We start from the raw sequence: 12,295 nt of genomic DNA on the forward strand, positions 1-12,295 counted from the left end.
TGTGGGGGCATCTGGGTGGCTCAGTGGGTTTGGCTTCTGCCTCCAGCTCAGGTCATGATCCTAGGGTCCCTGGGATCGAGCCCCTATCGAGCTCTCTGCTTGGCAGGGAGCCTGCTTCCTCATTTCTCTCCACCTGCCTCTCTGCCTACTTGTGATCTCTTTCTGTCAAATAAATAAATAAATCTTAAAAAAAAAAAAAGGCAATGTGTGTTGAATTCTAGGTTTCTGGCAATACAACAATATGTACAAATATAAGAACTGCATTCATTTGTTCCCATTTTTTTAAAAAAATGTTTTCTAATTAATACTAAGAGATTTCCAATAATTTTGAGTGATAATCTGAATATACAAGACGATAAATTTGGATGATTCAATAGAAATATTCTGATAGTGATACTGGCATGATTATGAACAATTTGAAGACTCAAATATCTGAAGATACAAGCTTGTTGATTAGTAATAACTTTAAGTCACAGTAACAACAGTATGTTCCAATTGAGCTGTTCAACTGTTCATTACGGATTATCTTTAGTGTATAGATTCATACCACATTCTACATTAGTATACACTGTTCTTTAAGAAAGATGGGCAAGTTTTTGAAGATGTGCCATAAGTGGTCATTTAATTTGAAAGCATAATGAATTTCCTCTTTTGCTCCTAGCCATACAACCATGGGGTCGTGTGGTTTCGCCCTGTGATCAGGTGACAGCTCTGAAAGCATCTCCTTAGGCAAAGCAGGGTCTCAGAGAGTGAGGGAATGGGCGGGTAGGAAGCTCCGCAGAGCACTGCTTCTGCATCTTCTCTCCAAGCCGGAGCTGTGCTCCACGTTGGAGAAAGCTCAGGCACAAAAACTAACAAGTCCCTACCACCACGAGATGGGGAGCGGAATTAGCTCAGAGAGCAAGGAGTCAGCCAAAAGATCCAAGGAACTGGAGAAAAAGCTTCAGGAAGACGCTGAACGAGATGCAAGAACTGTGAAGTTGCTGTTATTAGGTAATATTTTTTTCTCTTGCTTTCAAAACCCCCATTTTTCTTTGCAATTAGGATGTATTTCTTTTCTCAAATTTTAATTTCAGGTAAATTACCATATGGGGGATTTATTATGAATATGTGCTTGGAAATTTAAAAAGATTTTATATGCCCTCTATAAATGTTTACTTTTCTTATTTAGTATTTTATTTTATTTTGCTTAAGCAGAGAGACAAATATTTATGAGATGATTCAATTCCTCTTTGTCAATAATACAATTTACTACTATTAAAGGAAAACTCATATCCATTTATTATTTTCTACTACACTAATCATTTTCTGAACATCAGTTATTTAGTACTGAAAACAATCCTTTAATTACAAGTTATATAATGTTACATTATTTTGTTTGAACAGATAACAGTTGAGTTGTTTGATATCAAATTTAGCATGTTATTTAATTACTTGTGCTGTGAAAACCAATTAGTATCAAGTTATTTAGAGAGTAATGAATGATAAGTTACCTTAGATTAATAACATTGTTAAAGCTTTTGAATATTGCCTGTGCTACCATTTGTACACTTATAAAATACTCCACTGAAAGTTTTTTAGGATATTTATATATTGATTCAGGTCAGGATTATATTCCTTCTATCTTTTTACCCTTTTTTTTTTTTTTAAAGATTTTACTTATTTATTTGACACAGAGAGAGATCACAAGTAGGCAGAGAGGCAGGGAGAGGGAGAGGGGGAAGCAGGCTCCCTGCTGAGCAGAGAGCCGGATGCAGGGCTCCATTCCAGGACCTGGAGACTACGACCTGAGCTGAAGGCAGAGGCTTAACCCACTGAGCCACCTAGGCACTCCTCTTTTTACCCTTTTAAAACTCAGCACAACGTTTTACCACAATGCTAAATTAATGTTTAATGAACTGAAGGAAAGCTATATGCTGCACATTTTTTCTAAACATAAAAAAATATAACATGTAGTGGTCATGGCAAGATCAATTATGTTTTTGAAATAAAAATCAAGACCTTTATAAAGAGATCAAAACAAGAACTTTAATTAGTACTATGTTCCTCCTGCTTAGTTATACCCAAAAGGACTTCATTTTATTTTATTTTATTTTTTGAAGATTTTATTTATTTGACATAGAGAGAGGGAGTTAGAGAGCGAGAGCACAAGCAGGGGGCGCTGCAGAGGGAAAGGGAGAAGCAGGCTCCCTGCAAGGAGCGGGACATGGGGTTCAATCCCAGAACCCTGCGATCATGGCCTGAACCACAGGCAGACGCTTAACCGACTGAGCCACCCAGGCACCCACAAAAAGACTTTATTTTATTTCAGAATTGTGTATTGTTCACATGAAATACCCTCATTTTTTAAGTGCCTCCTTTCCTGTGTCTAGTTTGCTCTCAGTGGCAAAAGTGTCTCAGAGATCAACTGTGGGATTCCCAGCACTTGCTCCTCAAAGTAAAGAAAACATTCTCTCCCTTTATGCACAAGTTCTGTGGCTCACACCTACCCACAGCACTTGCAAGTAACCACCTATGGGTGAGTAACTTAGAAAGATGTTGGAGCCAACTCTTGCAACTGGAAATATTTTCCCTCTCACTCCAGAGCATTCTCTGAGGCTTTCTTTGATCAAGAGTAGAAGTAATGTGGACATAGAAAAAGCAAATAAAAGATGAGAGGGAAAGCCAAACATTCCTACAAGTGCATTCAGCGTCCCACTTGTACTAAGAACAGTGGTGTAAGAGTAATGATAAAACAGATTTAAAAATCCCTATTTTTGAATAAAGTTTCAAAAGACTAGACCTATTCTCAATATACCAGTTCTTTTTAGATTAAAGTGTTTGGGTTAGAACAAGAAATGAGGGTAACTTTTAGTACCAGAGATTAAAAAAGGATCATTAGTAACATTATTTTATCTTTTACTTTTCCCAGACAACTTTATAAATTCAGTTCCAAAGACACCACACAATATGCTTGGATTTATTTGGTTCTGAAAATATGTGTACTGAACTTATTTACACAAGTGAATCAAATTCTCAAGTCTTCCTCTCCCAGTTTATTCCAAATGTTTGTCTGAGTTTTCCCTTCTGGACTCTGAGTTCTATGCATGATCTTTCAATTGTCAAGTTCAAAACTACACAGTCTTGTAAAAACTCTGCTTCAATCCTCATTTTTTTACTTTAACTCAAATTCTCTAAACAATATTTTTTTATTTCCAATATGGCCTCATTAAGACATACAAGCATTCAGCAGAACTAACCTAAACCTTCCCATCCTCCTACCCTCAAATCCTCTCAGGAATGAGATCTATTTCACCTCTCCCATCATGGAAACAGTGATTCCTACTCATGAGAGCAGTCTAAACAACAGTTTTATGTTTACTAATGCATGTAGGTCATGTGGCACTGACTAGTTAGGCCTTGGTAGTGATCAGATTCTGATTCTAATTCAATTTCTGAAAAGATTCAGATTGAAAAATATTTTTGACAGAATTCATTCTTTATGCTGATCCTCGTATCTAATAAACTGTAGGTGCTTAAACACATTAACACAAGTTACAAATTTAACATGTGCTGTAAAGCAGATGTACCATTTGGTATTATTATGGGACATAAGGCTTCAGTGAAATTAAAGAGCTATCTAATTGCTATTTTACAAACAAAGGAGTACCTTGCAGACAGGTTCCCTCTTTATTATGCCTTTCAGACATTTAGTAAAATTACAGAAGAGATGCCAAATCTTTCTCCTTTGCAAAAAGCAGGCTTCTAGGAAACATTGGAGATGACTCAGACATTCCTAGCACATTTGAAAATTGCTATAAGAATAATAATGCCATGTGCCTTAAAAAAAAAAAAAAGCCTGTAAAGATTACCCAGAAAGAGTACATTTTAATAAGCAGAACAAATTCTAATGAATAACATATTCTCTTTTGGAGAATTTTTTTTTTCCTTTTGGAGGATTCTTAAGTTAGTTATTTCTTGAAGACTTAACTTATAAATGTTTGATTAAATTTTATTACTATCCAAAAGAAATACCTGTCATTAAATTGCAGAATCAGAGTGGATCATTTCCATTCTTTCCATGTTCCTTCTCTTCATATTTTACGTTAATTTTTTTTGTACTTTTGTAGATTCAGAGCTTAATGGGAAGTATAAGGAAACATTAACTTTGTTTTCGTATTTCGAACCTTGTCACATTTATTCTATAATTTTCAGTTATGATATTATAATTAGCTTTTAGCCAGCGATTTCCAACACTATCCTGTACTGTTCATCATTAATTTTCTTTTAGATCTAAACCCTTTTTTATTTATTTAATGTCACAAAACTTTTTAATGGTGCCATTTGAGCTCTGTTTTAAAATATTATTGCAATCATCTGACTATTAGAAATGTGAACTTGAACATCCAAATATAAAAGAATATCTACTTTAAATGTGTTTGTCTTTACTTAGGTAATCAACATTTTCAATTTTTTCAAATGGTCCCATTTATTCAACCAATAGATATTTTGGAAAGTTTATCATTTTTCCAGTATGACAGTGGGAGAATTATGATAATTTTGACACTGTTTAAAAGCTTGTTACAAAATAATTGGTAAAACAAAATCTGCACAGCAGAATTGACTAAATAGGTTTATCCACCTGGAAGAGTGGAGACTATAATTCAAAACATGTAGAGTACAATGTATTTTTAAGCCATTTGAGATAAAAATAATTGATTTAATGCTTTCATTATGATATGCTTTTTTCACATCTCTGAGTTACCTCAGGCTAGCCACATAACATCAGAGAAATGGTGGATGTCAAAGTATTTTATAAACTGCAGAAATCCTGACAAATATGATTTATTTTTTGTGTGTAATAGATTTGCAAAACTGAAATAAACTGAATGTCAATAAACACATACAATTTTTCTTCCTTTGTTTTCCTATTATGTATACCTAAGAGAAAAGAAGACAGAAACTTAGGTTAAATCAAAGTTCTTACTTTTATTCTTTTTTTAAAAGCAGGTCTTTATTTTTGTTTTTTAAAAATATTCTAAATATGAGTGGGAAAGTATGCAGGAAACTGGACGTGTTTCTGTCACTGGCTAGATTATGAATTCATCAAATGTAAGAAATTCCATTTTGAATTTCCATTATACCAAGAATCAATGCCTGACCATGGATGTGATCAGACAATGAGATTCCCCCGGAATAATTACTTCAGGATTAACCAATCAATTTCTTTCTGATCACTAGTGATAAGTGAACAGCATGTAAGACATATTCCTAAATGTTTTCAATTTTTTTGGTTTTATTTATTCAAATTAAAGCCACCCTTTCCTTGCTCTAATAAGTATTTTTGTTTTAAAATATTATGAAATAATTTTATGTTTCTAAAGGTATCCAATCTTGTGGTTGCACAAATATATTTAATACAAATGTTCAAAATTGATTTTCAGAAGAGAGAAAACAGGCAGAAAAGAGAGTTTCAATTTTTCTCAAAAATGCAATGAACTGTTTGCATCATAACAATATGAAAGTTCCAAAAGCAAACCCAAATATTTATAATGTTGTATTTATTTACCAAGAATGGCAGATGGCAGTATCAAATAGCTCTCTTTAATGTCTCTTTTCCAACAGGCAAAAAGCGCTTAGACAAATGTTTTGCATATATTTGGTTGTTTATTTTAAGTTAATTTATCTTAAATTAGCAGTTGATCTTATACATAGACTCAAGTCTCTCACATAAAACATGCAAACCATGTATTAAGGTATTCCATATTTAGCCAAACGATGATATTTGCTAATGAGATTAAATCCTCTGGAAAAGACTCTTGTTAACTCTGATTTATAACAGAACTTCTCTAGTAATACCACAGAACTTTTCTGTATTCACTTTTTTCATTCAGACTCTGAATTACTGATTCGAGAGCAAGCAATACTCTACCTTTAAAAACATTTATAGAAGCGTGATGAGCAGCCAACAAAAAGTTATTTACTCCTCCAAACTGTCAGAGAGATAGGAGGGTAGTGAACATTTGAGAGCATAATGACTCTGTGATAGATAGCACATCAAATATACCTCCAGTTAAGATTTTAGACTCCAACCCAGAATCCATCTGCTTATCTAAGTTTTCTCCAAGTATTGATGTATAAATACATCAGTGTAGCCTTGAACCTACAGAAGTAGGATTGATTCAAGGTGAGACAGAGGATAAGATCAATCAAGATTGGAAAAACACTCATTCTGTTCATTAGATCCTGATGCTTTAAAGCAGATGTCACAGCTGTCGCTCCTGCCTCACTATTTTATATTCAAATAGAATAAATGTGCTACTTAGAATTGTTCCTTTTTTAAGATATCTGAAAGTTTCGATCTCTGACCAGCATTTTACAGTCTCTCACTCTTTCTGACACACGTGAGTTAGTTCTTCGATTTCATATACCTTCCTGACCCCTTCAATCGGAATCAGCCTAATTTTAGCTGTATTCGTCTGACAGCTCTGAACCATCCTGTCCCTTTAATCTGCTGCCTCAACTGAGATTCACACTCTCCACCCTAGATAATTCCTTAAAATTCTCCATCCGTCTTGTTCTAATACACTGAAACCAACCAATCTCCACCAAAGCGATGCTATTCAACATCTTTTCAGCCCTGAGTGCTGATCCAACCCTGACCCCCACGCAGTCTCCTAATTTCTTTCATTCCCAGGTGTTGTAGAATAAAATGGCATCATTTTCTGTTTCCTGGCTGACTAATTTGTTTTCAACTTTAGCTGGGCCAATAATTATTTTACTCAGTCCTAGTTTTCTCCTAAAATCATCCAAAGGGCAACTGTTTCTGTATTCCCAATATCATTTTCATGTAGAACTCCTCCCCTCCGCCTCACCCAAGATGAACACCCGTGTACCAGATAGTGATCAGTCATCATCTCCAAATCTCACTGAACTATTCCACTTTCAGTTTAAAGCTAATTTCAACCACTGTGTTATAAATTTCACCCTCTTCCATATCTTAAGAATTTTGCTTTATGAATTATTTTCTCTTTTCTCTCTCTCTTTTTTTTTAAGTGATAGAAGTTTATTAAGTGAATTTCCAGAATTCTCTACTGGCTCCTTCCTTTGGGAACATAGATATATTTCTCTCCATTAGCCTAAAAAACATTCTTTGACTCCATAATCTCCTTAAATTTACCTTACATAGTTATCTTTTTAAGCACACTTTTATATTGAAATACTCCTAGTGTTTGCTCACTGCTTCTGTTTTCTTATCCTCTACATTCTCTTTAGTTAATTGCAAACCACCTATGTATCTTCCTCTCTACTAAAATGTTCTCTCTCACAGAGCCCTGATAACCCCCAATTCACAAAATTCAGACTTCAGTAACTGTGTCTCTCTTCTTTAGTCATAATGCTGCAATACCCTCTAGTGTTTCATCCCCTCATGGCTCCCTTTATTGAAGCTTGCTTCTTCTTCCCAGTCTTAAATGGTTTCACCTATCAAGGTCTGTCCTTGGATCTTGGTTTTGCCATCTGTCCTGTCTTTTGCAGATCAAACTTAACAATCTCTTCGGGAAGAATGACACTAATATCCTTCCTTTTGCCCATGTCTTGATCCATATTTGCAAATTTCTGTGAACTGTGAACTGACTGCCCTTTAGGAGACCTCAAAATTATTGTTCAGGTTTATCTTGCTGCTTACTTATCCTCAAGTTTTGTATTTTATGAGGCTTCCCATTATATTCTTTCCCATTATATTAACTCTGTATTTCAATCTTCTTTATCTCTTTTGTGATCATTCTTTGCCCACTGCCAGAGGGCAACCTTGTGGCAAAGGTGAATTTTATTTCTATCTCCGATCGAATGGATCTCGTATTTCTCCACTGCTTCCTATTGTTCTCTATCTACGAAAACACCCCTATGAAATAGATATTATTTTCATTTTACAAATGAGAATCTTAAGAAGATAATTCAGTTTCTAAGATTACAACATAGTTGTATCCCTATTAGTATTAAATTTTTATTCGCATTCTAGGGTCTATGAAAACAACATGTCAGGTTTTGTTCTTCATTTTATTCCTATGACTTAGCACAAGAATGCATGCATGCATGATTTATGTATGAAGAATGACAGAATCAGAATCTAAAATATTCCTGTAAGCTGTTCATAGTGTCTAATGCATAGACATATGTTTAGAATGTGGAAAGAGAGCTAGAAAAAAGCCATTATGTCATCCCATAAAGAGCTTATTTAATTCAACTGGGATATATTGATAGGTTTTCAGAATATAAGTGAGAATGATTATACTTTTTTGGGGGGGGGTCAAAAACCATCCTAGCTATACTACGAGACAAAAATTTTATGAGAATGATTGAGGTAGGTGGTTCAAATAGGAAACTGTCACTATTTCACAAATACTTGATAAGATTATAAATGAAGGTGGAAATTACAAGTTTTAAAGTAAGATTTGAAGGACATCCAGAAAGAAGGTCAACAAAACTTAGCAGCTGACTGCATATGGGTTTTAAATGAGAGGAATGATTAAAGGTTAGTATATTGAAAATGGTGATCATGGGGTGCCTGGGTGGCTCAGTGGGTTAAAGCCTCTGCCTTCGGCTCAGGTCATGATCCCAGGGTCCTGGGATCGAGCCCCACATCAGCCTCTCTGCTCAGCAGGGAGCCTGCTTCCTCCTCTCTCTCTCTCTACCTGCCGCTCTGCCTACTTGTGATCTCTCTCTGTCAAATAAATAAATAAAATCTTAAAAAGAAAAAAAAAAGAAAATGGTGATCATTTTATTCATTGATATGTGAAAGGCAAGACAAAGTTTAGGTTGGGGTAGATATGAAAGGAGAAATGATTTAGGACATTCAAATGGGTGATGTTTATAGCACAGTGAAGTGGAGATATCTATTAAACAGATGAATATTTGGGTCTGGAAATTAGGATGGACAACTCCAGTGAGCACTAGAGATTTGATATATTCAATCCTCTCTTTTCTTTTACCCAATTCTCAAATGTGTATAAAATAACCATGTAATTAACCAAGGCCTTTTTTTTTTTTTTTTGGAAACTTTAGTATACAAAAAGGTGTGTGTGTGCCTGTTCCACAATTAATGAATATTTAGACAAATCTATCATCTATGTTTCAGTTAAAATACGCCTCTTTGGGGAAAACCACAGTTTCCCTTTTCAGCCTACAATGTATAGTAATAAGAAAGAAGACATATTTTTAAAATACTTCTCAAAATCCAAAAAGGCTCATATAGTCTTTTAAATATTATATTTTTAAAACAAGTATAAAATTGGAACTATTTAAATTTCATTAGAAAAGATAGTATACAACCACAATATTTCCCACAAATGAAACATGCTTAGTTTGCCTGATAAGGTGTTTTACAGATTTGTGATGCTTATAGTATTCTATCACAGAAATAGGAACTTAGATATACCATTAGTCACAGAAATGTATCTGACACCATAAGCGTACTGATGTGATGCACCAAAAAACACAGTATTATATCATATTTATGCTAAAATATTTATGTTGAATCTAACCAGATAAGTACAGAATACTGGATATTATATAAGAAGTTACCCTACACTTTACAAAAATGCTAATGTCATGAAAACAAATTAAAAACAGTATGAAAATGGAAATATTCTGAAGTTAAACAAATTTAAATAGCATAATAACCAGAGGGAATATATAAACATTAACTGGATCTTGGATCTAAGAAATATAAAAGACATGAAAAACATTTTTTGGAACAATCAAACAAACTTAAATATAGAATATATATTAGCTCACATTTTGGATTAATTCAATTTTTTCAAGCATGAAATCTTGTATCACGATTTTATAGGAAAAAATGACCTTATTCTTATGCATTCTGAAGTGTTTATGGGTAAAGTGTCTACTTTCAGAGGTTTAGCAAAACAAAGTATATTATATATATATATATATGTAAATACATACATAACATTATTTCATAGGTGTATGAAAGAAAGGAAACAACAAAACAGAGATTGGTGAAGGGCATAAAATATAAGTTCTTAAGGGAGGACAGGGAAGATGGTAGAGTAGGAGGATGCTCAGCTCACCTCCTTCCTTGGACACACTGACATAACATGTACACATATGCAACTAACTCTGACAATGACCTGAAGACGGGCCAAACAGACCTTCCATAGTTAATTGTAGAGAGGAGTCCACATTGGAAAAGGTGGAGACACAGCTATGAACCAAACCCCCCCAGTGAGACTACCACAAACAGGAGGGACACCACAAGTGCAGCAAAGCAAGAGGATTAAATTCCACCCTGGAACCCCAGGAACTGGGGACACACACTGGGAGGACAAGTTTCTGTAAGGTCTGGCTTTCAAAACTAGTGGGGCTTAAATTTGAGAGGTTTTACAATTCATGGGGTTTAACACTGACTACTTTAAAAATCAGTGGGCTTAACTCCAGGAGAGTCTGAAATCAATAGGAAACTGAGTACCTGCCCTTAAAGAGAGCCTACCTACCACACAGTGCAAGCAGCCCCAGCAGGAACTGGCACCATTCCAAAATGATTCCTGTCTTGGAGAAAAGGGAAGAAGATAACCCCCTACACCAGCATATCCACAATTCCTGCATCCAAGCTTCATCGCTGGCTACACAGGGAGCAAGCCCTGCCACTGGGTGTGTCTGCACCCAAAGCATTGCAGATGGCTGGGAAGAAAACAGGTGCAACTCAGTGACAATAGTAGGGTACATGCAACGACACAAGAGCCACACAACTCTGGACCATCTGGTTCTGGTGACCAGGGGGACACTGCGATACAGGGCACCACAGGACCTCTTTTACACAAGGCCACTATTTTTGAAGACCAAGAGATATCGCTGATCACCCTATTGCATAGAAGCAAACACAGAGTTAGACAAAATGAAAGAAATGAAACAAAGATAAACAATATGTCTGGTAGACAATTCAAAGTAATTGTCATGAAGATACTCATGACTAGATAAATTCAGTGAGGTCTTTCACAAAGATACAAAATATAAAAAAAAAACAGTCAGAGATGAAGCATTCAGTAACTAAAATTTATAAAAAAAAATACTCCAGAGAGAATCAATAGCAGGTTGGAAGTTGCAAAAGAACAAACCAGCAATATGGAAAAGAGTAATGGAAAGCAGGAAGCTGAATAGCAAAGAGAAAAAAATGGAATCAGTTAAGGGAACTCAGTGACATCATCAAGAGTGACAAATTCTGGGGGAGGAAACAAACATTTGGGACCAAGAATCACAGAAAGTCCCTAACAAGATTAACCCAAGGAGGTCCATGACAAGACATTAAGTAATTAAAATAGCAAAAAATAATGATAAAGAGAACATTTGAAAAGCAGTTAGGAAAAAGAGAAAACTGTTATATACAAGGGCAACCCCATTAGGCTATTTGCTGATTTTTCAGCAGAAACACTGGAGACCAGAAGAGAGTGGTATGATATACTCAAAGTACTGAAAGATAAAAACCTGCAACCAAGAACACTATACCCAGCAAAGTTGTCATTTGGAATAGGAGGAGAGATACAGAGCTTCCCAGATGAACAAAGTCAGAGGAGTTCATCGCCACTAAATCAGCCTTACAAGTAATGCTAAAGGAAATTTTTGAGTGGAAAGGAAAGGAAAGGTCATAACTCGATGAAAATTATGAAAGGAAAAGATTTCACAGGTAAGAGTAAACATAAAGTAAAGGTAATGGATTAATAACATAAAGCTCCTGTGAAGGTTAAAACACAAAAGCAGTAAAATCAATTAGATCTATAAAAAAGTCAGTCGAAGGATACAGAAAATAAAAGATATTAAGCATGACTTTATATACATAAAACATCAAAGGAGGAGAGAAAATTGCATGTTTTTAGAATGTGGTTGAACTTAATGATTATTAACTTAATATAGACTGCTCTACATGTAAGATGTTATATATGAACCTAAAGGGAATTACAAACCAAAAGCCTGTAAGAGATACACAGAAAATAAAGAAAAAGGAATTCAGGGATAACATTTAAAGAAAGCCATCAAATCACAAGGGATGAGGACAAGAGAAGAAAGGAACCGAGAAGAACTATAAAAACAAGAGGAAAATGATGAACAAAATGGCAATAAGTACATGCCTAACAGTAACTACTTTAAATATAAATGGACTAAATGTTCCAATCAAAAGATATGGATGACCAAAGAGATTTAAAAAACAGCAAAAGTCTGGGACCAGATGCCTTCAAGGGTAAATTCTACCAAACATTTAGAGTTAATATCTATTCTTCTCAACATCATCCAAAAAATACAAGAG

The 12,295-nt window shown here is 34.9% G+C and overlaps 1 protein-coding gene across 1 annotated transcript in view; it reads left to right on the plus strand.

The window, feature by feature from the left end:
• The first annotated feature begins 818 nt into the window (after window positions 1-818).
• Window positions 819-12,295, plus strand: part of GNAT3 (G protein subunit alpha transducin 3) — a 55,419-nt gene continuing 43,942 nt past the window's right edge. The window contains exon 1 of the mRNA XM_046021041.1: window positions 819-993. Within this exon, the coding sequence (XP_045876997.1) occupies window positions 876-993 (118 nt within the window). The 5' untranslated portion in view covers window positions 819-875. The remainder of the gene's footprint in view (window positions 994-12,295) is intronic.

The sequence above is a fragment of the Meles meles genome, chromosome 10 (assembly GCF_922984935.1).
Source record: "Meles meles chromosome 10, mMelMel3.1 paternal haplotype, whole genome shotgun sequence".
Lineage (NCBI taxonomy): Eukaryota > Metazoa > Chordata > Mammalia > Carnivora > Mustelidae > Meles > Meles meles.